Genomic DNA, 26,964 nt, shown 5'->3' on the forward strand with positions numbered 1-26,964 from the left:
CCAACAAAGAATAAAATGAGTGAAGCAGAAATTGCTTCTGAGAGGCCTGAGAGGACTAGGAAAACCATCTTTGGCAGTGCAATGATTAATTGTTTCCCATTCTCAGAAGGAAAGCCTGAAAAATCTCTCAACTGTCCTAAGCTAAGTGAAAAGGTTTTCTGATAGAATTGGGTGTCTGTCTGGGCTGTGGATCCAATTGGTGATGTAGCCACAGTCTTTCCCTCGTGGGGCCTTTTGTAGAGGGCGCTGCCTTCACCGGCAAGGCTAGGCAGGCAGAAAATTGAGAGTGCCCAAGCACGTCCTTCAGATGAATTACCTGTGTCTGCTTTCTGTAATGCACATAATTGCCTCAATTCCCTGCATCCCTTTGAAGCTAATGAGGAGTTGGCTAAGGCCTGCTTACTCTGGGAAGGACCGGGCTTGGTTCTGGGTGTGTGTGGCACTGATGAAAGTCACATGAATCTCACGGAGCACACTCATATTCTGTTTTTCAGGCTCATGAAGAATAAGAAGAAGTCCTTTGCTTATCAAGGACAGGGGCTGGACACGTACAAGGATGGTACCATTAAGTTTTCAGCCATTTAAGTTGCATTTGAAACAGTATTTTTAAAAAAACATGTTGCATTTTTAAAATTTTGCTGCATTTTAAAAACCTGTTGCTTTTGAAACAAGCATTTAAAAAATATTTATGTGGTATGGAAAGCAGTTTAAACAAGGTGACTAGAAAATGTAATAGAGTATCTTTGCTTCCAAGGTTAATGGGATTTTTCAGATCCTCAAATACAAGTAAACATTTTACATAAAAGATTAAGAATCATTTAACTTTTGAAGTTAAAAAAATGAATACCTGGGGTTTTTTGTCCATATTGCCTCTTAATGAGTAATATTTATAGAAGACATGGGCCACGAGGCCTAGGGTATGTTGATAAATTGCTATTACTAAAGTTAATGAATTTTGCTTGACTGTTTTTAGCCACTAATGGTAGGAGTTGATAAACTTTCCTCTTAGCACTGTGATGTACATATCGTCACAGGCACTTAGAATTTGTAGATTAAATCCTCCCCGTCTCTGCCTAGGTAGGCTACATGTTGGTGCAGCTTTTCAGCACTGAAGCAGCCTCTCACACAGACAGTTGAGTGATAGTTGGGATGCTGACTTTGTGTTGTGCCACTGTCACTAGGCAGGATTTCCTTTCTCTCTGTGGTTCTGGATTAGAGTTGGTCACAAGAGAAATTTTCACCAGATTTGAGAGGGAGAAGTGAAGGAACAACTGTTCATTTTTCATCCTCGCTCCATGTCCAGCTCTCCTTCCTGACCGCTGGCACAGCTGACTTCCAGCTACTTCAGACCCAGCGCCAGATGCAGAGGGGCAGCCTGACGTAGACGTCTTCACGAGTGCCCAGAATTATGTAAGGTTGATTCCATATACTAAGTCCTTGCTGTCATTCTCAGCACTTTGCCTCTCTGACCCCAACCTTGACTCATACAGGTGGACCTGAGGTTAATCTAGAGGCTCAGAAGCATTGAAGGACCCAGGCTCATTCTTGTCTACCATCCTCAATTTGTTGGCTTTGGTCTTTCCATTTTTTAAGAAGAGTATAGCCGTTCTGAGCGTTTTCTCCTCACAATTGAAGTTTTTCTTTATAATGATGCCAATACTTTACAATTTAAGATGAATACCTGTCGCAACATTGTAACAAATACTTAGAGAAAATCAGACCAGGTAGCATTAACGCACAATTCAGGGTTGGTTTTCTCCTATAAACTATAAGGTCAAAACCGAAGTCACTAAAATCCTGGTCAGAATTTTTCTTTCTTATAAATTGATTAAAATAAAGGGAAGAGATCATCAAGTCATCTGGGCTGTGCATTCTCTATGTGGAAATCTAAATTTATTATAAGGCTGATTAATGATATGACAACTGAGTCAGAAGAGTGAATCAACTTATCTTCATAGCTAATATCACTCAGCTATGCAAACCTGGTGTTGGAAGGTATAACCCAACCCCCAGAGATGTCAGTTCTTGACTTGATAGGGCCCTTTGCTCTAGGCAATCTTGGAGACCCTAAGACTCACCATATTAAATCTAGTTGGTTAAACTGATATTAACTATTCATATAAAACTGGAGTATAGTACTTTACCATATCAATTGCCCTGGTTTTTCACCTTTTCACTAAGGTGATTCCTGCTTCTGTGTGCTCTCTCACCCATCATTAGTTGATCAGATTTTGAATCAGCACTTAGAGATACATTTCTTCCATGATCTTGGTGGGAACCTCAGTGTGGCCTCCTGGTCTGACTGTAGCAGGAATGTCACCGACTGAAACAGTTCTTTTCTAAGTTGGAATTGGCATCCAGGCATGTTAGGACTTGATGAGTAAATGTGATAGTGGGAAAAACAATGGTTGCAAGTCTTTCCAAAGGTAGAATTATTAGGCCCTGACAAGCCACAGCAGGAATTGCAGTGAGGAAAGGGGGAAGCGAAGTCACTGGATATTAAGGACGCTCATCAGGTGTTGACACAAAGCTGTCTTAATTTCCTGAACCGGCTGGGTGTTCTGAAAGAGCCTAGAACCAAGAAAAATGGATTTTAAATGGCTGTAGTTCAGGTCAGAATAACCATTTTTATCTTAAGCATTTAATGATGATAGTGTTTTGTTTGGTTTTGGGGAGTGGGGAGCTTTAGAGCTATTGTCTGCATCAGTAATTAGAGATCCATGAGACAGTTATAAGTAGTTATGAAGGCTCAGTTTTAATCTCACTTCTAGATTAGTTCCTGAGTTTTTAACCAGTAGAAAAACAAGTTTATCCCACTCTTTGTTCTTACTTATATTCTAATGAAACTCCTAATAAAAGGTGTGTGGCAAAGAGTTTTAACTCCATTTTAAGCAACTGAATTTGCAATTAAACTGTAATTCGTAAGTGAATTATCAGTCCCCAAGGAGCCTAGAAGTGGTTGGGAAAATATGGAAGGCCAACCATCTGAATCTGGGCAGAAAGTGTAATCTGCTTTTCACTACTTTGTATTTCTTTCTACTTCTATACGGTCCTGTGCTTCCATTGGAAGAATAAGTACATTGGTTTACCATCATATGCATAGTGCCACTGGAGATCTTTTCTACAAGTAACAATAGGAAATTAAGTAGAGCTGTTTAGTTATAGACATTGGAAAAAGCCCTAATTGTGTTTTCTTTTCCTGTCTGTTATCCTGTGATCTCTCTCTTGCCCTTTTTTACCCCTCTATCAAAGTCTTGCATGATGATATGTGAATCGATTACTTTTTCACAGTAGCATTCTTATGCTATAATTTGTTTGATAAAGTAAAGGCTTTACCTTGCTTTCCTCTGCATTAGCTGTGTTGGCCCTCTCAGTATGGACCCTCAGAAGACCTTTCTATAGGGAAAAAAAGAGAAACTTAGAAAAAAATCTTTTCTCAAACACTCAAATTCTTTTATTCCTACCTCAGTACAATTATAAGACTCACCTTACTTTTCCTTTCATATCTTTCTTCCAACAAACAGCCTTAAAAATGCATTCTGTGTAGAAATACCTCATCAGCTACAAATAACAATAAATTCTTATGGCTGATTCAGGTGCACCAGAACAGGGATAAAAGCGGTCCAAGCCAGGAATTCCTGGCTCTTTGGGGTAGTTGGCCTGAGTCCTACTAACCATTAACAATGGAAAATAACAGCCAAGGAGGTGGTGATTAAGCCCATCGATAGCAAAGGAAAAAGGGGTATGATGCCGTTTTCCAAGGAAGGCCTTCCTTTTGTGCCTTGCTAAAATCTAGGCTAATTTATACTTATCCTAGACTAATGGCATTTTAGAACAGTTCTAGAAAAGGGAATTTAAAAAAGAAAACACATACCATGGTCATATGGAACTATAACCAAGGACCTGGAGGTGGACAATGTTTGGGGGCCTTTAGTGTAACAGCTTGAAATACATTTTCAGCCTATCTAACTACAGAGCTATAACACATTGTTGTTGTTGTTGTTGTTGTTTTTTTAAGTAGCCAATACCCTGATGTTTTTGCTGATAGCTCCTGTCTGTTTCTCCTAGAATCAGTACCCAGACTGCTGGGTCTGCCCTGGGAAGCTGACCTGGATGGATTCCTTCCACAGGCTGGGTCTTCCCTCTGGCTTCCAGCTGGGGTGGAGAACAGAGAGGGAAGGGCAAAATCTCATATCTATTCTTCCAGCTCCTTCCTTGTAAGGTCTCCTTGGTCTGGCTGTATCCTTCAAGTAAAAGTGACTCTCCCTACAAGGCATCTGATTTTACATGACTCTCTCCTCCTGGGTTTTGAGAACTGCACCCTCTTTTTGTCCCTTCAAGTTTAGATTTGCTAGCAAATGAGCTGCTCCCAGCTCTGGGGAAATGAACGATATTCTGTGCTCCCCTTTGTACAGTTTTGAGTGTGCCAGGCATTTTCTGTTGGGACTTGCCTTTTGCACACTTCCAATATAGAAACTAAACTGTCATTCCGGAGCAGTATGTACTGCTGCTCTGTCCCGTAATTTAAACCTGAGTCTAATCACAAGTATTATTACACCTGTCAGAAGTTGCTTTTAGGGGACAAACTAGACTTGCCTGTGGTTTCCCATCTTTTTCCACTTCTGGCCAGCTAAGGGACAGGAGGAACCAGTAATAAGCAAGACTAGACTGCCTATTAGTATAAACAATCTCAGAGTAAAATTGGGGAAACTCTTGCTCACTGTCACACTTAATATATCTTACCTGCAATAAAGGTGTCTTCTATGACCAAATCCCCTAACTTCATGAGGGGCAAAAGGCAATTATCAGTCAGAGGAAGGGACATGGGATCTATCTCAACCTCCCAGGACAGTCAGTCTTCTCAGATTATAGAATAAGAGAGAGCAGGTGGGTCACGTTAAGTGGTATACATAAGTCTGTTTCATACCCCTAACTTTTTGGATTCCTGTTTCCTGGTCTAAAATATAGAAATAAGTAGATCTAAGTTTTTCCTAGATCTAATTCTGTTAATAAAAGCCAAGCCTTCTAAGAAGTCCTGTGACCATGGCATCTTAATGTATCAGTTTAAATTACCTGTAAGTAACACAAGTTTGTTGCCGAAAAAGTGTTTTAAAAATGCAGCAAGGATTAAAATAAAATGGCCCCTAAAAGAGAAAGCAGTAGCACCATAGACAAAGCTCAAAGAGAGAACAGAGTGCAGGGACTAAAGCAAGTCTAGACATAGGGACAAACTCTTTCCAAAGGCACCCATTTTTAAAGTTTGGGCTTACTTATTTCCAGCTATTTTTCAATGCAAGATAATTTTGGTAATTCTATATATTATTTTAGTGCTAGATTTAAATTTTTTCAGTGTGCTGCAATGCATGTGCTTGTATATGGCTTGTTACATCTTCGACCATTTGATTCAGAATAAATTTGTTAGAAGTATAGTTAGCTGGAAGAGTGGGAGCATTTTAAAGGATTTCTGATAAGTTTTACAAATGACCAGAAATTAGACCTGTTTACATGCCCAACAGCCACGTAGCATTAGCTGCTGGTCATCCTGGATACACCTCTACCTGTACACCCAGGGACAGAGCTCATATTCTCCCTGAGATACCTACCTCTCCTGGAACAGTTGTGTCTTTTTAACATACAGAATATGCCAATTGCCAGGAAACCCAAAATCACCAAAGGCAGAATAATTATCCAGGCGGTTCTGCTTTGACTCTGTTCTAAATAAAACAAAAAGTCTATAAGCTGGAAGAAAAATTACTAAAGAACACATTTATAATTTTAAAAACTAGTTATTTCTGCATTTATGAGCATAAAGACCTCCCAGTCTCAATGTCCTTACTGTGGGAAACCTGCATAAGCTGGACTGTTAACCAATTGGTGGCTTGATAGGGTGTGGGTGTTGGGGGAGAAAAAGGCCGCAAACCTGAGAGGCAAGGAGTCTATTATGCACTGTGTCTATTGTTTTATATTGTAAAGAGAGTTAACACACTGTTACAAAGGAATAATTATGACTACAGACCAACCTCAGCCCAGCATTATCCTTGGAGGATGAAGGGAGAGTGGAATGCACCCTTGGCTTGGAGAAGACAGGGGCATAGAGGAACAGGGTAAGTGCAGAGGTGATCAGCGGAGTGGAGAAGTCATCACCTTGAGTGAGAGGTGACAGGCAAACACCAGGATGATAGAGGGCTTGATGCTCCTCAGAATCACTGGAAGAGCCAGGGGGTTTCCAGCAACTTTGTTGGAAGTACAATTGTTGTAATTAGTATTAAAGGAACTAGGACCCCAGAAGGCAGAAACTTGGAGACCTTCAGTTACTCAAGTCAGAACCTACTAATCTTGTGATCTACATCCTGCCACCGAGTAAGAGCAAACATTAGAGCACACAGGCCAATTCGAGGTGCAAAAGTGTTCATAGCTATTTTTTTTATATAACAGATGTCAATTTTTATGAACATATTCTTTATTAATAATGTTCTGTAACCACTAAAACATTAATTTCTACACATATTTGTGTCATTCTGAAATTGCGTACCCATATAAAGAGTGAACAATGAAGTAGAAATGTTGACTTTTGAAAGTGTTTCATATGCATACTTTTCTGGGACCCCTGGGTGGCTCAGTCGGTTAAGCCTTTGCCTTCAGCTCAGGTCACCGTCCCAGGGTCCTGGGATTGAGTCCTACATCCATCGGGCTCCCTGCTCCGTGGGGAGCCTGCTTCTCCCTGTGCCTGCTGCTCCCCCTGCTTGTGCTGACAAATAAATAAAATCTTGAAAAGAAAAAAAAAATATATGCATACTTTCCCTCCTGAAGAAAATTCTGCAACATGTAACATTTTCTTACTTTGTCACCCTCACTTCCTCCACTGTAAAGAGATTTGCCCAACATCACATAGTGATTCAGCAGCAAAATTGAGCAAGAAAGAATTATTCAATTCCATTCAATTCCATGCAACCTTTATTGAGTAGATCTAGACTCTAGGAATCGTAACTCCCCATACCCCCTAATCTGGGCTTCCTTTTCAAATGCTGCAGTATCCCCTGGGTAAGACAACAAGTAGAAAACCATGATTCAGAATAGAAAACCACATTTCTTGGCAAGAGTGATATCTAGGATACTAGTAGTGCTTGCCCTCTTTTCTGCCCTGGTGGGGTAGCTCCTGCTACACACCTCTTTCTGGGGGGGGAAGTGTGGGCAGACCTCCTCTAGTCTCAACAGGCCAGGGTTTCCTTGAGAATGGGAGGTTCTGAGAAGCTTCTTTTGTCAGAGATGGAATGGTCCTGATGCTTTGCTTTGTGTAAACTAAAATTAAATCTCTGGTTAGAAAGATGGGTCATATGTGGTCTTCAGACCATATCTTCCTGTGTTTTTTTTTTTCCTACACTCCAAAATGAATCCAACATGAGGCAACATTTGAAAAATAGAATGTAAGCTTATCTATATTTTACATAAAACTAACATTCTTATTTGGGAGAAAAATAGGAGCTTCAAATGCACCCCAGTTTTCAGCACTCTCAAAATGACAGCGGGAATATCATCCCTCAGTGTCTAGAAGCTTCTATTTGAAGACCACTTAACCTAAAGACAACTCTGTGTTCTTACTTCCAAATCTCACTACATAGACTCACTGAACCTCCAAATCTGTTATTCCTAATTTTCACAACTAGAATGATAGAAATGTTTTTAAAACATATTTTCCACTGACTCAAATATCTTTAATAAAGAAGAGAGAGCTGCCACTATGTCCCATGATATCAAATTGATAGCTTTAAGGTAAGGGGATCAACCAGCCCACCTAGAAAGTCAACTTCATGCGTACATATGCCATGACTCTATAGAAAGTAGACTAGAAATATTTTAAAGAGTTTTGGCAGTTAGCTATCAATTGAGGTAAAAAATGAGCTGAATCAGGTGTACACTTAGTGCTTCCAAAGTCCTTTGGTGATTGTTTCCACCAAGTCACAGACCGTGCTTTCTTAGCATCTACCAGAGCCCCAATACTAACTTCTTACTGTGCCCAAAGCCTCAACTCCCCAGACCCTGGGCCCTAAAGCATGTGTTAGGCGCAGCAGTAACAGGAATTGAGAATGCTTAGGCTCCAGAGTCACCAAATCATGTGGGTTCCCCCTTCATTTCTGAAGCCCTAAAACCATGAAAAGGAAATCTTATGGGAAGAATTTTGTTTTTTTCCAACCCAGGACTTTTGTGTGTTTGAAAGGAGATTGACTACCATCTTGACCAAAAGTATCCCTGGTAGATGACATCTTCAGGAATACCAATCAAGATTATTCTTTAAATGCCAACCTGATTTCCCTGTTTGATATTCACAATCTCTATTGCTATAGCCAAAACAATTATCCAACCCTACTTGTAACTTACCTACTACACGCAGTGTTTGGATGGTGAGAAAAGTATATTTGCTTGAAGAAATATTGCATAAGTATTTCCCACTGTCTGAAAGACTAAGATCCTTCAAAGTCAAGGAAAAGTCACTCTGGTTTATCTGCTCTTTGTTCCATGAGACTCGGGGTTCATAGATAGTTGCATTTCGTGAGGAGCTCAGAAAGAAAGCCAGGATGGAGGAAGTCTCTTTTTCCATGTTGTACCAAGTGACTATGAAGTCTTGATCCAGTAAAAAAATACTGTTTGTAAGTGCACATGAGAGTGAAAAATTTTCACTTTGCATTTTATGAAGGTCATCTAATAAGAGGATAGAAAAGGAAACATCAACAAAAATACAATTTTCAGGGGCGCCTGGGTGGCACAGCGGTTAAGCGTCTGCCTTCGGCTCAGGGCGTGATCCCGGCGTTCTGGGATCGAGCCCCACATCAGGCTCCTCCGCTATGAGCCTGCTTCTTCCTCTCCCACGCCCCCTACTTGTGTTCCCTCTCTCGCTGGCTGTCTCTATCTCTGTCAAATAAATAAATAAAATCTTTAAAAAAAATACAATTTTCAAATGAATTTTCTAAGTTACACTTAGAAGAGCTTCAAGAAATACCTTTGGAAATGCGTTTCTTGACAGAAGCTGTGCCACCACCATTTTAACACTTCTCACGATTAAGTTTAGACCTTCAAGGAGGCCTAAGCCTGCGTCAGCCAGTGAGGTGACACTCCTGGTTTCTAACTCCTACAGCCTGATAGTGAGCACTCAAGAATGTTGGTACCAGTTATCATGCTTTTGAAATCAATGTTCTTCTTCTGTTGACCCCTCGAGTGCTGGTATTCCCCAGGACCCTCCCCTTGTCACTCTGTCTACTCTGTAGTAGTCTCTTATGGTCTCAACTGCTTCTTAATCACTTTTTGCACAAAGTCTCTTTTCCTGCACTTTACAAGTATATTTCCAAGTGTGTACAGGTAAGCCTCCACTGGACTGAGCTCTATGAGAATAGGGGCTCTGCTGGATATTCTCGGCTTGCCCCTCCAGATCTAGCTCCATCTTGTCCTTCCTGTTCTGCAGTTCAGTAGCTGACCTCTGTGGACTACCACAAATTCTTCTCCCTAAGCTCTAGACTCACTTCACACTCCACCTGCGAGAGAGTGATGCCAAAACAAGCCTCTCTAAAATGCAAGTCCAGGTCTCTCTGATACTTCAAAAATCCTTCTTTGTCTCCATACTACCTCTGGAATCCTGGTCAAGCTCCTTAGCAAGATCAAGGCCTTCCATCTAGTGTTCCATTCTTTCCTTATAAATCACTCCTCATTTCTTCCCAACCTCTGACAGAGCACGTGCACACAGAAAGCCCAGGGGAGCCTACCTTTCATTGTCCATCCCCCTGTCCATGTTTGTTTCAGTAAGGAGTTTTCAATAGCACATTCATAAGATAAATTTGATCCTGTAATATTTATCATACTGTAAACATAAAAAGGATCCAAAGATTCAATTTCTCCCATATTGCTTTCAGAGATGGATGTATTGTCCGTTTTCCATGTGATAAGTGGATGAGGATAACTTAACACGCTGCATATCAAGAAGCTGTCTATGTTCCTCTTTTCATACTTCATCACAGGTGTGACGAAAACTAGGAGGGAGAAAGAAGGACATATGAGGGACTGTCATTAGCTTCTTTTTAAACCATCTGTGCAAAACATTTATTAATACCCATGAAATGAAAAGCTAAGCTTTATGAGCAAAAATTGGCAGTTACTAAAGGAAAAACAAAACAAAAACTCTATAGCAACTTAGGATACATACTGTGGTTATCTACAAGTAAAAAAAAGCATGCATGAATACTTAGCATAGCAACTAGCAATGTTAATTCTCTAGTAAGAGCTCTAGAAAGAAATCTAATGATCTTGCTGAGCAACCAATATAAACTAGAGCTCACGAAGCACTCTGTACTCTCCAGGTAGTAACTCAGAGCCTTTTTGATTCTTTGTTTACATATGATCCTTTGATTTCTGAGTCAAGGTCTGAAGCAGCTAAATGAGATAGAGGAAAAAGAAACAAGTGCTGGATAGAAGAACCCACTAGAAAATGCCCCTCCTTCCCATAAATAAATAAATTATAACGTTAATACAGACAGGAAGAAAGCATATAATATTAATATTAAACTTAAATTAAGCCAATAATTCAACATTTTTAAAGATATCATATGGGCAGAAATTAAGATTGTTAACATTAAGTGCTGATAGGACTTATGGGAAAATGGATACTCTTTTGCTGCTGGTCAAAGTAATGTATTAAAATTTTCTGATACTTTTCTTTCAGATCATTTCCCACTATTAAATACAAGAATGCTCATCACAACATTTGTCGTGTAAATCACTGGAAATACATGAGTATCTACCAGTGGAAGAATGGGTGTATCAATTATGTATTATGTATTAGTATAATACAATTAGTGTAGCATGTCTATACTAAGAGATACCATGCATTAAAAAAGTGAGGTAGATTTGTATGTATTGACTTGGAAGGAAGCCCATAGCATATTCAATTAAGAAAAAGCTATTTCAGAAAAACACGGAATGATATCATTGCTGTTTTATAAAACCTTACACACTTACCTCCCACCTTTAGCACCACTTTATTTATGATTTTTCTAGATGTTGTTCCCACATAGCATACATAAATTCCTTCATCCAGAAGGCTTAATCTTCTTAAAGATAAAGAGGCATTCCCATTGTGAATTTCACTATGGAAGAGGGATGTCCTGTTTGTGTATTTGTGATCTTGATTTTCCAAATAGTCCCTGTCCTTGTAGTATGAGTAAGCATACTTATCTTGATTCTTCCAGTGAATTACAACTTCAGGCTCACTTTCAAATGAGCAAGGGAGAATTATATCTTCACCAAGTCTTCCAATGACTATTTGCTCTTCCTCAGTAACAAGACTGGGGGAAGCTAAAAGGAATGTATCTAAAAATCAAGAGCAGGTATGAAGAGAATTAATGATGGGTGCTTACCAAGGGCTCTATTAGGACCATCTAGAAGAACTACCCTGGGTCAGCAGCCTGATCACTAACAGACCACACCATCAAGAACCCTTGCTAGTCTGGTTACTAGAAACAAACCACGAAGCTTGTGGTAGAGTTTCTGCAATTGTATGTTATGTAGACAAAAGACTCCTGTTGATTTTTATTCCTGAACATATTCACTTTTAACATATACTACAACAATAACAAATTAGTTTATCCAGCTAACTAGACTCAGCAGGCTCTAAAAGATTAGAACAAATTTAACTTGGTTTCATTAAGAAATATTTGGAGTATGTAGAAGACAATGTTTGATTCAGGAATCTGTTATGAATATGCAGACATTAGCCTCAAGCAAAGGAACACATGAGCAGGAGGAGTCCAAAAGGGGAAGTGAAGTAACTCATTTATTTTGGCTTTAGGACATCTCTCCAGATATCCTACGAGTCAACTGAAATAGAGTAAAAGAATATTATTCTGGATATAAATGTGGAAGTCCTATCATCCTGAGATAGATATACCCATATATACACATACATGTATAGTTAATAATTATATAGTTTACTATTAACTTCAGAAATTAATTTTGAAAAGCAGATGGATTCATCACAATCAAGGTTTTTGCAAAGAAAATATACTTCGCCATTTCATAATCCTTGAAGGCAACATCCAGCTTCTTTGACCAATTCACAAAACATTTTAAGTATATTATGTACGCTATCAATGGATTTTAGAATATTAGAACTGGAAAGGATCTTATCTTACAGATGAAGGAGTAAACTCCTTTGGACCTTGGCCAAGACCACCCAAGATGGGAGAATTGAGTGCTCATGTGGCCTTATCACAGTCTTTTCCCTCTGCCCTCTCTTCTGGGGCTCTTTCCACTCTGCTGTATCTCACTTCTCTCCCTCAGAGAGACTAAGTTTATTTCTGTAGAAAGAACTAGAGGGATGCAGTATTATGCTGAGAGAAAGACACAGAAAGATGGAGGGGGAAAGGAGTGGTTTTTGTCAATCTCCCTAATTGCTCTACTAAATACCTCAAATATTCCCTTAGATAATTAAAAATGCTCGTCACAGGACCGAGCAAAGTGGATAATGTCTTCTGTTGAGTGTTAAGTACCAAGCTTACACTTGGGGAAAAAAAAAATCAATCAACAGTCAATCAAACTTGCCTTTCTAGTGATTTTATATCCAGTAGCAGATAACAGATTAGAAAAAGCCTTACAGTAGACAGGAGAAAATATCATTTTTAATCTTCATGTAGGACCTCCAGTCCGTTTTCCTGTTTCTCATTAAGTGATCTTTTAGAAAAGTTCACCATGCTATGGCTACAGAGGAAACCGCCACCTTGCATTGTGTGCTCACGTTCCTAGTTCCTGATACAAACAACACCTGGGTGTATTATAAAGTGACTCACCGTGAAATCCACTTAGCGATGGTACAAGAATGAGGATGATAGACAGCACTGCCTGTGCCTTCATGTCTTGTGGAAGTCATACTAGTTATCCTATCAAAGACAAGCAAAATATGCATGTTATATGGATTTCAAATGCAAACAGGAATTGGAAAAGAGTGTCTGACTTTAGGAGATCAGTTAAATAAACTACAGTACATCCACACAAATCATTCATCATTTAGCAGCCACTAAAGATGGTATTGTAATAGATGGTTCAATGGCATGGAAAGAAGTTCTTAATGTTATAGGAGAAAAACCAGAATACGATGTAACTTATAAGTAGCACAGTCCCTTTTTAAAAGCACATACATCTCTGCACATCAGAGACAGACATGACATATCACTGAATACACACTAGGACCTTAACTCTGCAGAGTGGATTTCACATCTAAAGCAGTGCCTACTATATAGTAGGTATTGAAAAATGGCTGTTGAATGAATAAATATTTGGTATATGTTCAACAATCGTTCTCTGGATAACAGTTTCTGTATTTTTAAAGCCTTCTACAATGGACATGTATTGCTTTTATAGTAAATATACTAAAAACAAATTCAGTTAAATATTAACATCAATGATGTTAACTATGGTGTTATTTATAATCACACACAAAAACAAAATCTGGAAATACATTCTCATATAATAGTACAAATCATAAGTCATTAAAATCATGATTCACAATGAGTATTTCAAAAACTAAAACACAAAAGAAAAATATAGATGGCAAACTGTATACATACAATACAATTCCAAGTAAGTAAAATAGAACTGATTTTCTCTGGTGATAGGATTATAACTTTTACTCTCTTTTAAAAAATAGCTTGTTTAAGGAATAGCATATAATTAGTTTTAAAAACCTCTAAAAGAAAATTTTAAAGAAATCATTTGGGATCCACACTATCAAAAAGTTGTGTCATAGTTTATTGTAGGATAGGAGATTTAAGAATAATTAAGACTATTCTAAAAAATAAGAGTCCTTCATCACAGCAAAATTAAACCTGATAGAATAATTTGTAGTTTCGTCTTTACCTTTTAAATACTAGAATAATTGTATGTACAGGCTTGGAAGAGAGCCTTTTTTAACAGGACTATATGTTTTTTATGATAGATATGTCTACATAAAATTGGAAAAGAAACAAGAGCATATTAAAATACAAATAATCAGGAATACATTTGCAGTATGACAAAGTTATCACTCCAATAGCTCAGAGAAGTAGATAAAGTGTTTGGCAAAGCACAAACCTCTAAAATAGTATTAGTTATGAAAATAAGACCTTTATATTTTTTCCTTTTGATGTATTTGCATGTGTAATGTATGAAAAGATGTATCACAATAATTGTTTCTGAATAGTAAGATTACAAGTAATCATTAAACTAATTTTCTGCTATGAACATATGTAAATATGTAATAACACTTTTTACCTTTATAGGCTACTTAAAAAAACAAACAAGAAAATTAAGCATTCTCTTTCTCAGCAATAATTAATGCAGACCCACCTTGCTTAATATAAATTTGGGGCATTCCATGTTCACTGTCTTACTATATACGTTCACTTGTTCATTCTTCATAATGACTCCAATATTTGCTACCTTTTCTTGAAACTTCCAATGTTTCTTTCCCCCATGTCTCTTTCAGCTGATGCTTTTGCCTTCATTAATGACGATTATGGATACTCCCTCACCCCCACCATCAATTCAAACAACCCATTACCAGCTGTGTCTACTCTGTCTCCCCTTCTCCTCTTAGAGAAAGCCAAACTCTTCACTTTTGCCCTGCTTCCCATATTTTTTACATTCAAGAAATTTGCCCCTGCAACTATATCCCTTCCTCTACGTTATCATCAGGTTCTCTCTCTCCACTAGATCAAGCCCCTGAATATAAATGCCCTATAAGTCCTAGCTTAAAAACATGGAAAAAGCCCCACCATATTCTCCTCTGACTCTTGATTAGCTATCTACCTATGTCTTAGCTCTATTAACTTCTTAAAAGAATTGTCTAAAGAGCCACCCCCATTTCCCTTTTACTATTTCTCCTCAATCCACTCTGGCCTCTGTCTGTGTGACAGGTCATAAACTGCCCCATCAGTGTTTCCAAGAACCTCCACGTTGCCAAAAACAGTAGATATGATTTGTGCTCATCTTATTCAGTCTCACAGCAGCATTCAACATAATTGGCCCTTACCTCTCTGATGGAAGAGCCTCTCTTGTGTCCAGCCCAACTTGTTCGCCTGTTTTTTTCTTCCTTGATGCTGTTCCCCCTCTGCTTGCCCTATTTATGTGGAAATAAGGGAAGTTCTCAAGTCTTATACTTTCTCTGGACTCTCTGCCTAGGTGAGTTCTTCTATTCCATGGCTCTGAATGTGATTCTGTATGTGAAGGACTCTGAAACTTACCTACTGAGTACAGGTCATATATTCAATTGTCCATCTGATCTGTTCATTTAGATGTCTTATAGACATCAGAGAATCAACATGAGACTTTGACTTTTACCTCTTTCCCTTTACCATTTCTCCCCACCTTATCCCAAACAAGACAACAAAATTACCCAGAATTACATGCAGTTATTTTTGTTAATGGCTTAGATAAAGCTCCATTATTTGTGCACTCACCAACTCTACCATTACTGTCTCTTCCAAAGCCACTATCATCTCTTACGTGGATATCTAAAATAGATATCTGACTGGTTACTGCTTACAGTCCACTATCAATGCAGCAGCCAAGGTCATATTTTTAAATGTAAATCTATGACATCCTTCTACTGAAATCCCTCCAGTGGCTTCCCACCATACTCAGATCCAAAATTTTTAACCCTAGCCTACCAAGTCTTGCATACTCTGGCTCCTGGTCCTGCCTGCCCCTCCAGCCTCTTCCCTAAAAGCCACAACATACATTCTAAAAAAACTTGTGAAAACAAATGCTCCAATTCAAGGGTCAGCATGAGCTGAAAATTAGGTCCTTGAGAACTATTTAATTCATGTCTTTTGAATAAAATGACAAATTACAGTAACCCATTTATCATCTAAGATAAAGTACTATGAATAAAAAAACATACTCAACCTCTTCTACACAAATGCTTGATTTAGCTCTGTTGAAATAATTTCAGCATTCAGCTAAGTGAGGCAGTTAATGAGTATTTGGCCCTATTTTTATGCCCAAGTTTTATTTTTAGACATTTATTTTCTTCCCCAAAAGGAGCAGAAATCTTCCACCTTGAATTAAACTGAAGTTACCCAAGTTGCAATCAGCACCCTTACAAAAGGGTTCAAATGTTAGAAGCATCTTGTTCTGGTACATTTTGGCTGGATTCCAGACATGGGGGAGAAAGGCAGAGAGGCAGCCTCTGTAATGGAACACGGCAAAGAGCAATCCAGATGCTAAGACTAATCAGACAGAAGGGAAAATTGAGGCCATCCTACAAGCACAAAATAAGAACAGGACAACTACCCCTGGACCCCTCTTGACAGCTACAGACCACACTGGCGGCAGCCATCAGCACGAACTGTGACAATAATGACAAACTTAGCTTGTGTTCGGGCCAGACTCTCCAGCCTGCCCATCAGTAACACTTAAGACTAGACCTGGCCTCATAACTGCTGGCCTAAATATGAGCGGAGCTGCATTGCAAGTCAATTTATTTTTGAAAACCAAGAATGTTTCATATCACTTGCATCACGCCAGTTCCCTTTATGAGTCCCTTCAGGAAAAGCAGCTTCCAGGGTGTACACTCTCCTCTACATTGTTTTTAAATTCAGTGCCTCCCATACTTGGCTCTGAGCCAGTTCGGGAAAGTCATAACAAAAGGAAACTCTTTGTAGCATTGTAGGGATTTCTCCTAAGCTTCCACTTAGATTTTAATAGGATTGACTTTGTTAAGATAGAGAAAAAGAACAAAAGAACAATTTTAGGATTACCCCCTCTTTACTCAAAAAATCTCCCCTGATGTTCTGCAATGGAAGTCCGCCACTTACGGATTCATACATTGGGTTGAAGCTCTGAATCTCTAGGGGTACTGCCTTTGTTTCAGGCTCTGTTTGGTCTTTTGTTTCGCTGTTGTTCTGGATGGAGGAGTTGGTCTTTGTAACTGGGTTAAGGTACACTAATGTATTTTTGGGGAGGTGTAGGGGTGCAGCTACAGAGCAGTAAGAGTGAAGGAAAAGGGGAAACAAGGAAGAAGGAAAAGTAGATATGAGGTGTTGGTTGCCTTGGCCATAGCTTTAGAGTAGAAAACAGAGCCACTTGCTCAGATCTCCAGGCATCTTCTATAGAACCACAAGTCCATCAGAGAAAAAGAAAGGAATTCATTTATGGGTTTTCCCCATGAGGCTTTAACTCCCATGTTCCTTCTACTTGTGCATCTGGCCCCTCAGCCACGGAGGACAGTCACGAAGGAAGTCAGAGGTCATGCCTCACGGTATGGTATCCTGAGTCTCGAAATACAGGGCAGGGGAAACCACTGCCTCTGTGAGTTTCCTCTGGAGACTCATATCTGGACTGTGGTCATTGCAGCTCACACTGTGGTGGGTAAAATGGTGGACATGCTGAGGTTGGCCTCCCCAGGGAAGGTGGAGTCAGCTGCTGACATTTAGAAATATGCAAACAATGAATCATGGAACACTACATCAAAAACTAAAGATGTACTGTATGGTGACTAGCATAACATAATAAATAAATAATAAATAGATAGAAATGGGGCAGTAGTGTTGGGGCAGGGGTTCTCTCTGTCCAAGCAGTTGAGGGGCCAGGAAACAGGTAAAGCCAAGAAAACCTAGGAAGGCTCATAAATTGGGTCCAATAAAAGCAGCTATTTTGGAAATGCCACACATTTAATATCTGATATTTTGTATATTAGCAGACCATTAATCTCCTGCAAGGATCCCCTGTGATCACTTTTTCTAGTTCAGGTTTCATGCACACATTGCTCAGCTACTGCCACCTTTTCCAGAGGATGCCCTTACGTGATGAAAGCTGTGATTCTGGGAGTTACACTCCTTCCCTACTCCCCGTCCCAATGGTAGCTTCAAGTCAAGAAACATTTTGTGGTCCGGAGCCCTGCCCAGGGAATGAAGCTGAGACTTCACCTGAAGCCATATCCCTGCTTAGCTCCTTTTTCTGCCTCATCCTGTTCCCACACTTCTTCACACTTTCCTCCTGAAGACACTCCACAAATCCCCATCTCTGGTGGGGTTGATCCCTTGGAAGCAGAGCTTGCAGAGCCCAAGACAAAGAATGTGAGGAGGAGGGGCACTACTATGCCTCCAAGGGCCATTTTCCACTTTAGACTCCTATCACAAAATGTTCCTTCCTGCCAAAGGGTAGGTTATATAATCCTCCTCAATAGTGCTGTATACAAGAAAGAATATAGCTGGACAGAATGGTGGATTTTTTTGTTTTTTTGTTTTTTTGTTTTTTTAAGCAAGAATGCTGCAAAGCCAAGACAACCGACAAAAGAAAATGCCAGGGTTAATAAGGCAGACGGCCGGCGTTTTGTCGAGCATATAAAGGTAGTAAACAACTGAATAAGACTCCATTAAGTGAAGTGAGTTTTGAACGTGTGCAGATGTAAGGCCAAGGACTGCTTAAAAAAAGTCAGCTCTCCCTCTATAAAACACTGACAGAGCCACGGCATGCCAAATGCCGCTGAGAAGCCCGTCTGCTGTTTCTGTACACTTCTCCTCCAGTTCAGTGCGTTAGCGTCACTAAATAATTTAAATGTTAATTGATTAAATGCGAGAACAAGACAAACCTGGTGTTTCCCCAACAACTAAGTTGAATAAGATGAATGCTCTGGAAAGGCTAAATAAAAACAAGTCACAAAAAAGGACAGAAGAAAATTCTGCTATTGGATTAGGTGTCAGGGAGACAATAGTAAAAGACTGAAAGCAAATTGTAAAGATCTAGAAGGAGCCAAACTCTTTTATAACAATCTGAGTACAGAGTTCTCTGGCCACTTTCAAGAAATGAAAATTGGAAATCCCGGATGGTGTGCTACCAAGTTTGTGCAAGAAAGAGAATACAGAAAATCAAACAGTGCTTCATGCTCAGAACAATGCCTTGACCCCCTCCACTCCAAAAACCTAGAAAGTAGTAGATGGACACTTGTTAATTTTAAAAAACATTCAAAATATATAATTTAGGGGCGCCTGGGTGGCGCAGTTGTTAAGCGTCTGCCTTCAGCTCAGGGCGTGTTCCCAGCGTTCTGGGATCGAGCCCCACGTCAGGCTCCTCCGCTGCGAGCCTGCTTCTTCCTCTCCCACTCCCCCTGCTTGTGTTCCCTCTCTCACTAGCTGTCTCTCTCTGTCGAATGAATAAATAAAATCTTTAAAAAAATATATATATATAATTTAGACACCTAACTTTTTTTAACTAAACCAACGACTGGGCCTGATTGTGTCAGATGTAAGGATTTTGAGGAAAGTAATGAAAGCTCTGAAATGATATGGTGACCTCTCACCACAGACAATGTGAGACCAAGTATCTGTAACACAGAGAAGAAGCAGTAGTACCTGGGGGAGGTCAAAGGAGTCTTCCTTCCTAAGGTCAGTTTAGCTTTATCGCCCAATGCCGGTTTCAGAGTCCCATCCGATAGTGGTCACAGCTGTTATATTTAAATACATCTATTTGCATGGTAAGTGATATATTCAGTATTCCTCATTCTCAGTATGAGATTAACCATTTTGACTCGATCCCTGTGTCATCCTTTCAATTCCAGAAGTAAAGAACTCTTCCTTGTACCTACGTATCAAGGTGCTGGGGTTGAATGACCTGTAACGGAATAGCAGAATCAAGGATTGGGTGTAAAGAAGAAAAAAAAAGGCAAAACAACCTTTACAAGACTTATTCCTAGCTGTGTGTATTGCTTAGAGCTTTTATTAAGTGATACTTTATGGAGGTCTGCATTCTGGCAAGCACTTGTGCCTCTGGACACCTGAATTAGTGGCTTTCAGTGCTTGGAGTTTAGAGCTGTAGCTACCTCAACTAGCTGGTGCACAGGACAGGGAGGACTGTGGCCTAGGTCTGCGTATACAGCTTGGTGGGTCACTTACAAAGTATAGCGGTTGTGAGGTTGACTTTGTATCAGTGAGTTCTCTCTACAGCTCAGAGTCAGTTCTGCCAAATAACCCTTGTTTGTAAGGCTCCATTGCTTTAGCCCTATCTTCTACTTACAATCCATTCATAGATCTGACAATGTTAAAGTTCTGAGAAACAAGAGAAAATGAAATACCTCAAATTTATCTCAACCTCCTGGGAAACAGGATTAGATCATTGTTTGTACGGTACCCACTCTGTCATCTACCAAGCTTAACCATCTTTTCTACCATTGGAAACATACAATTTGAGCATTTCCTATGGGTCACAAACTGTACAGGGATAAGTCAGTCCCTAATCTCACAAAGCTCAGGCTGGTACAAAAAGATAGATAGATTATATAAACAAATCATACAGAGATACAGGCAGCAATAGGAACTCCCACGAGGTGCTATGGAAGGACAGAAGAAAGCTCTTGAGCTTAGTAGGGGCAGGGTGTTAACAAAAACTTATCAAAGCATTGAGTTTTGAAGGGCAAGGAGGAGCTGGCCTGTGGGAAAGAGTACAGGGAAGTGGAGGAGGGAAAATACTTTCTAGGCAGATAATAAAACAAAGATACAGCTGCAAGACAGAACATAAATACCAAGCAGGCCGTGTGGAAGAAAAAATGTTGGAAAGGTGTGCAAAGGCCAGATCATGACATTCTTGTAAGCCACACTGAGGAAATAGAAAGCTAATGATGAAGTCAGGTTTGTCTTTTGGAAAGATCCCATCAGTGGGATTGTAGCAGAGAAATGAAAGGAGCCAGCCTGTAAGCATCAACGAAGTAAATGTGACAGGAAACCATTTAAAAGCAAACTTAAGAGCGTGAAATAGATAAAGTGTGAAAGCACACCATGGTAGACACTGGTACCATTTCCCTTCTTTACTAACAGAACTCCTCTGCCCGGCCCTGTGTAAGACGTGACCACCGCTAGCCAACAGAACAGAGGAAGGGCCCAGAAAGGGTACATGAGATGGCCACACCGGCTCAGTGTGGGAGGGGGAGTCCTCCACATTTGGGGAGGGAGGAGCCAGTGTGGTGACCACTGTGAAGAGCTGGAACCCAGTCAGAACTTCCCAACTATCCTGGAAACTGAGAGTTCAGCTGCTCACCATGTTTGCACAACTCTTGAGCGTTGAAACCCAATTCTGTCTGTATGTCTGCCTTTTCCTCCTAACTCCGAGCCCAAGGGAAAAAGGAAAGTGTGGCCAGCTTCTTGTACTGCTTTGTCTCCAAAATGAACTATTGAAATCAAACTGAAAAAAATGTTTGGATACTGTGTTGGACAATAAGACATTAGCAGAGGTCTGTTGGGAGTATTTCTGTGAAAACTTTTGTGTCCTTATAAGGGGGATAGATACGAGAGCAGAACTTCATGGCAACCCCTTCCCTCTGCTTTCTGAGCATGGAGTTCATGCTGTAGCTGCAGGAACCACCTTCTAGATGTGTAGCTGCAGGAACCACCTTCTAGATGTGAAGAAACAAGTGTGAGGATTAAAAAGTCAACATAACAAGGATCATAGAGATGATAGACAGAAAAAAATGGAGTTTGTAGTGATACTGTTGAGTCCAGCCTGTTCTGGATCCTCTATCTTTAGACGTTCTGCTATTTAAGTAATACATTTAAACTGCTGTGACTTGGTCTCCAAATATTCCAAGGTGACACAAAATAAAAATATCTTTTTTTACCTGGTAAAGAGCTCCTGACACAGGAAGTAGGTTCCATTTTTGTCTACATAAATAAATCAATGAAAAAAATAATCTCTCTTCCCACCACAATTAAATATTGACAGAAGCTTTGTCATATCTTAAGAGTTAAGTTGGAGACATGCATTTGCTTGCTAATGGTGGCAAAACCACTTTTAATCTTGAAGCTAAAGCAAGCATCAGTTATGAGCCATTGGAATTTTGTAGTAAATTTAATGTGCCTTATGCTTTTTGTAAGAAGAGGTTTCTAACAGCAGAACACATTAACCTGAAAAGTCCCCTTTCTTTTTAGTGTCAACATTAAAAGGAAAATACTGATACTCAGCTGAAGTAGTAGCTTGCAAATATGAAGTTTTTTTTATACAACTAGAAAAGAGTGTGGCTATTTCACCCTCCAGGGTCTCTGTTTGTCCTTATTTCTTTAAAATAAATAAATAAACACACACACACACACACACACACACACACACACACACACACACTTGTTTTCAAGGGGCCTTTAAAAATAAGGCTATGGGGTAGTAAAGCAACTTCATAATAGACAACTAGGACTTGCATATTGGTAGAGTGAATTTGACAAGTCATAATGCAATGGCGTATACTTCAACATCATAAGTTTAGTGTTGAATTTATAAAGTTAAGACTAGAGAAGGGACAATATAAAAGTTTTAAGTTGGTCTGTAGACCTTTCAAAAGCAGAGTACATGAGTTTGACTCATTCACGCGCATGGCTCCACTCACAGATCAAGCTGCCCAGACACACCTGATAAGTCAGCCTCTGCTCAGTTCTACTTGTTTCTATAGCTAGAAGTTCTCCCAGGGGTCTCCTGAGTTCAGTAAAGACACTGGAACATTCAGGGAGGGAGAAAGAAAGAGAGATGGAAGGGGGAGGGGAGGATGGAGAGAAAGAAAGAGAGGAGAGAGAGAGACACACACACAGAGATGGACACTAACCAGAGATGTTAGGATTCTTTGAAGTGAGGCATCTTTGTTCATGCTCTCTTCTGTTCAGGAAGTGAGATCTAGGCCCAGCACGATTCACTACAGAATGTTGATTGCTTCTCCTTGCCTTGGCTTCCCATCCTTTCTCTCCAAAGATCAGCTACTGCCCTCCTTGAGAAATATGAATTCTCATCTGCTCTCCTCTGCATCAACCCATCTTCTGGTAATTCCTCGTGTCCCTGTTCTGTTCCTTCTTCTCTTTCCCTAGACCTTAACTCTGACACACCCCCCAGCTCCCCTTCTCTCTTTCCCCATGCCTACAAACACACTGAATAAAATTCCTTGACCTTGTTGTTCCCTCTACTTGCAACCTTAATTCCTAACAAACTTTACCTCCTGAGCTGTATCTGGGGCCATATCTACTGCCACCCCTTCTCATGGTGTACTGACTTTAAAAATCCTGTAAACCAGATTCCCCCTACCAATCCTGAAATCATTTTTGAAAAGCCCCAGTGAAACAAGTGACAAACCCAAAGACATTCTTAAATGATATGCAGGGACATTTGGTTACTCCTTCCTTGCCACATAATGGGGAGTTGTCTATATTTGTGGGGATCTTGGGTGGAAGGAATTGGTAGGTCAGAAGAGCAGATGATGTAAATATCTAAAGATGGATGAAAGAACCCATAAGAACAAAGTTTACTAGGAGGTCCTATCTACTAAACAACAACAACAACAAAATAAAATACAGTTTTCTCTTTTCTCCTGCATTTATTACTCTTTTGGTAATATTAGCAGGTAACATCTCAGTGCTATTAAGCATACAGTATTATTATATACATCGTAAATCTAAACACAATCATGTGAGGTATTATAATTTCCATTTCAGAGATGAAGACACTGAGGTTTATATAGAGGCTAAGTAACTTGTTCATGATTACAATGAATGGCAAAGTCAGGACTTTAAACCAGATCAGGTTCATGACTTTGAGGCCCTCCATTAACCACTCTACTATGAAACTTTACAAGAGACATCAATGATTCGCCACCTCTAGGTTATTCCGCAAAGAACAAGCTATCAAGGAGCAAATGGTCCCTTCCAGTGGTCCCTTTAGTCTTTTTGAATCTTGACCTTTTGGGGAGTTTTGGCCCCAGTTTCAAGAAGTTGTTTTCCCTTAGCAAGTGTTGATGGCAATTGTAAAACCATGTATGGTTTAGTGAAGAGGTTAGTGTAGTCATTCTAAGTGCTTCTCTGCTTCCACTTGCTCAATTCTCCAGATACGGTTAACTGTGCATTCTGTTAATTATTAATAGGAGCCTCTTTCACAGTGCCCCAGGTTGGATGATGAATTATATGGTCACCCTATGTATGTACCATTCTGTCTTAGTCTTTTTTAAGCATTGATTTCAACATGTAATCAATCTGTTCAAAATCAAGAGCTCCTGCTAAATGTGTAGGAGACATTTCTGCCTGCCCGGCTACCTTGCCTTCAAGGGAACCCTTCTTCCCCATTTCATTTCATTCTGGGAAGGGGATTGCTGCTAATCCATGTTGGCAACAGTGTCTTACTCTATCATTCCCACCAAGGATAGGCTAATAATCTAGGTGTGGCAAATCATGGCGACCCATCCAAAGAGTGGGCAAGTGATCCAAGGAAGGCCAAAGCACTTCTGAACATTCAATGAGAAGGTCTTTTTTCCACTAAGGCTTCTAGGCTGGGAGACTGTGTTTGAAACTAATGGCAGTGATAAACTCCTGCCACGTGAAGAGAACTGTTTGACAGAAAGAAAGCAATCAATGGCGGGGAGTGCAGAGAGAGGCTGAGGGTGAGAGCATAATGGCGCAGGCGGTGTACCTGAGCAGACAGAAGTGCTTGCCAATAAGCACATCGTCGTGGCCGTGGTTCCCACACTTCTTAATTCAATTCTATAAACTACCCCGGTATCGTTCCATTTTATGTGTGCTAACCAAACCTCTTTTTTTTTTTTTTTTGCTAAGCTAATTTGAATTTGGTTTCTATAACTTGCATATAAAAGTGTCCTGATACTTAATCCCCCCAAATTCACCTTCAATAATATTCAAAGATATGAAAAAAATTTTAAATAAGGTACCATTTCTAACTAGGCAGAATGACAAAGATTAGATAGATATCTACACACACACACACACACACACGCGCGCGCGCGCGCGTGCGCACACACATGCATATATACATTTAATATTCAGTTCCGGAAAAGTTGCTTAGAGACATATCATTGGCGATGGTATATGCTGATATACAACTTTCTGGAAAGCAGTTTGGCAATATTTATCAAATGCCTTTAAAACTGCAAGACCTTCTGTAGTGACAAGCAACAGATTCAGGACTTAAGCAAGAAGGTAGTGTATTAGAAAGAGACTGGGGAATTCCAGAACTGAAGGATCAACCTCCAAGCTTCAAAAGAGCAGACAATGCCAGGAAAGTCAATAGCAAGAAGCCAAGAGAACTCTCAGGCTATGTTACACAGGGATTCAGTTCCAATCAACTTCCTTCTGCCTAGATTCTCGTTCTACTTTCCAAATTGGAGAGGCCACGCACTGGTTACATACTTCTACTCTTGGGAAAGCCAGCCACAGTAGGGAGAGAAGGCAATAGAACATAAGCTGTACAGGGGCGCCTGGGTGGCACAGCGGTTAAGCGTCTGCCTTTGGCTCAGGGCGTGATCCCGGCGTTATGGGATCGAGCCCCACATCAGGCTCCTCTGCTATGAGCCTGCTTCTTCCTCTCCCACTCCCCCTGCTTGTGTTCCCTCTCTCGCTGGCTGTCTCTATCTCTGTCAAATAAATAAATAAAATCTTTAAAAAGAAAAAAAAAAGAACATAAGCTGTACAGTCAGCTTGTTGGTATATTTCTATACATGAATCTTTGCCCAACACATATAGCCAAAGCTGCCTTCACTTACCACCACCCAAATACTCTATGGACAATGGCAAGCTTACTTACCTCCTTTGCTGTGGGAAGCAGTCCAAGTTACAGAAGCTGCTGCATCCAGGAATAATAATAGATTTCACAAGGGCACTGCTCAACAAGATCAGCATTTCTCAAACCATCTACAGTAAAGGAACAGTAAATTTTTGTTTCTAATCTGTCATGGACAAATTCACTGGGAAAACGCAATAAAGATGAATTGCTAGATAAATGAAATTAAACATAAAATGCAAGCCTTGATTTTTTATTATTATATACAATAGGCATAGAAATTTGATAGCAATCTAACAGAGTAATTTTAAATACTCTCTATTTCTATACTTATTGCATCATGAACCAGTAATAAACAGTGCACGCACTGGCACCGGCCTGCAGAGCCCCACTTTGAGTGGTTCCACTTTAGAATATATTTATTCCCCCTCAAATTCTGCTTCAATCTATGGCCCAAAAGGAATATTTTACCATCACCAACATACTCTACATACAATATGGAGAGAAGACATTTTGTTCTAAGTCATGATGCAACAAGCAAGGAAACAGACCATAGTTTTTCTGTCTGCCACTTCTCCCTAAACCAGAGCTAGTATTTGCGCCTTCCCTTTTTGGTTAACTATTCTGTGATCTCCTTACCTTCTGCTGGTCCCTTAGCTATGTCCCCGATGGGGTAGCCTGAACCTGGATCCTTGAACTGTTTCAGTTCTTAGTGGTCTTACCTATGGTCTTACCAACGGTCTCCCACTACGCTTTCCCATTGAGAACATAAAAGAAAGGCATCCATTATGTTCTTAGCATATCCCTTCTAACTGCACAGCAGTAATCATAGTATTCTTACTAGGCATGGTCAGTCACTCCAGCTAATACAGTATCCCACTTTTCTGCCATTTGCCCCCTGGCATGAAGAACCCAAATGACCCGTCTTAGTTTCTAATTCAGAAGTACTCCACGGTATGTTACAGATGTTTAGTGTGTAACATACAGTGTATGTGTAACATACAGTACTAGCCTATAGTACTGTCACAGTGTAGTACTGTAGGTTACACACTGTGTGTTGCATCCAGTCCTCAGATACTAAAAGGGAGGATGAATGACACTAAGAGCCTCAGCGAGTAGAAAATTGAGAGTAGCTTAGTTATAACTGTTAGTCACCTCAGTCCCTCCTCAGTCCATGGTTCCTAGATCCACATCTTCTAGGTATTGGGGGACACAGCTCCTTACTTGGAACACTGGTTCAGAGCCTACCCAGTCTTCTGTTGAAGTAGCTATGTCATTAGGTAGAAGATGCCCTGGAAGATTGCAGGGCTACATTTTTAGAGACCATTCCACCATGTGAGAAGGCTTGCAGCTTCATTGATAGAAAATATAAAATAAGTGAATTACATTTGAATTAGTCCACGGCTTGCTTTCTTTGCTTTT

The 26,964-nt window shown here is 40.0% G+C and overlaps 2 protein-coding genes across 4 annotated transcripts in view; one reads left to right on the plus strand and one right to left on the minus strand.

Moving 5' to 3' along the window:
- Positions 1-6,785, plus strand: part of MYH15 (myosin heavy chain 15) — a 152,541-nt gene extending 145,756 nt beyond the window's left edge. The window contains exon 41 of the mRNA XM_026492845.4: positions 495-6,785. Within this exon, the coding sequence (XP_026348630.3) occupies positions 495-509 (15 nt within the window). The 3' untranslated portion in view covers positions 510-6,785. The remainder of the gene's footprint in view (positions 1-494) is intronic.
- Positions 2,487-25,669, minus strand: HHLA2 (HHLA2 member of B7 family). Of its 3 annotated transcripts, XM_026492846.4 has the most exons (10): positions 25,567-25,669; positions 19,368-19,626; positions 15,047-15,133; positions 12,828-12,917; positions 11,002-11,352; positions 9,753-10,016; positions 8,377-8,697; positions 5,604-5,714; positions 3,337-3,396; positions 2,487-2,571 (listed from the first exon to the last, which is right to left on the minus strand). In XM_026492846.4, the coding sequence occupies exons 4-9, from the start codon at positions 12,889-12,891 to the stop codon at positions 3,371-3,373; spliced, it is 1,137 nt and encodes a 378-aa protein (XP_026348631.1). In that variant the 5' UTR covers positions 12,892-12,917; positions 15,047-15,133; positions 19,368-19,626; positions 25,567-25,669; the 3' UTR covers positions 2,487-2,571; positions 3,337-3,370. The 3 variants fall into 3 exon arrangements, with proteins under 3 accessions (XP_026348631.1, XP_057162834.1, XP_057162835.1); XM_057306851.1 differs by lacking the exons at positions 2,487-2,571; positions 3,337-3,396 and having other exon boundaries at positions 5,527-5,714; XM_057306852.1 differs by lacking the exons at positions 2,487-2,571; positions 3,337-3,396; positions 15,047-15,133 and having other exon boundaries at positions 5,527-5,714.
- Between the last annotated feature and the right edge of the window lie 1,295 nt (positions 25,670-26,964).

This window comes from Ursus arctos, unplaced genomic scaffold, assembly GCF_023065955.2.
Source record: "Ursus arctos isolate Adak ecotype North America unplaced genomic scaffold, UrsArc2.0 scaffold_4, whole genome shotgun sequence".
In the NCBI taxonomy this organism is placed as follows: domain Eukaryota; kingdom Metazoa; phylum Chordata; class Mammalia; order Carnivora; family Ursidae; genus Ursus; species Ursus arctos.

Bases quoted from the DNA above. Each gene is read 5' to 3' on its own strand.
- HHLA2 (XM_057306852.1), bottom strand. From the start codon at position 12,891: ATGAAGGCACAGGCAGTGCTGTCTATCATCCTCATTCTTGTACCATCG. The intron at 10,017-11,001 runs GTAAGTGTGTAA...TCTCCCTCCTAG, and splicing joins AGTGGTGCTAAAGGTGGGAG to TTTTCGTCACACCTGTGATG. The intron at 8,698-9,752 runs GTAGGCTCCCCT...TCCTCTTATTAG, and splicing joins AGGGGGATGGACAATGAAAG to ATGACCTTCATAAAATGCAA.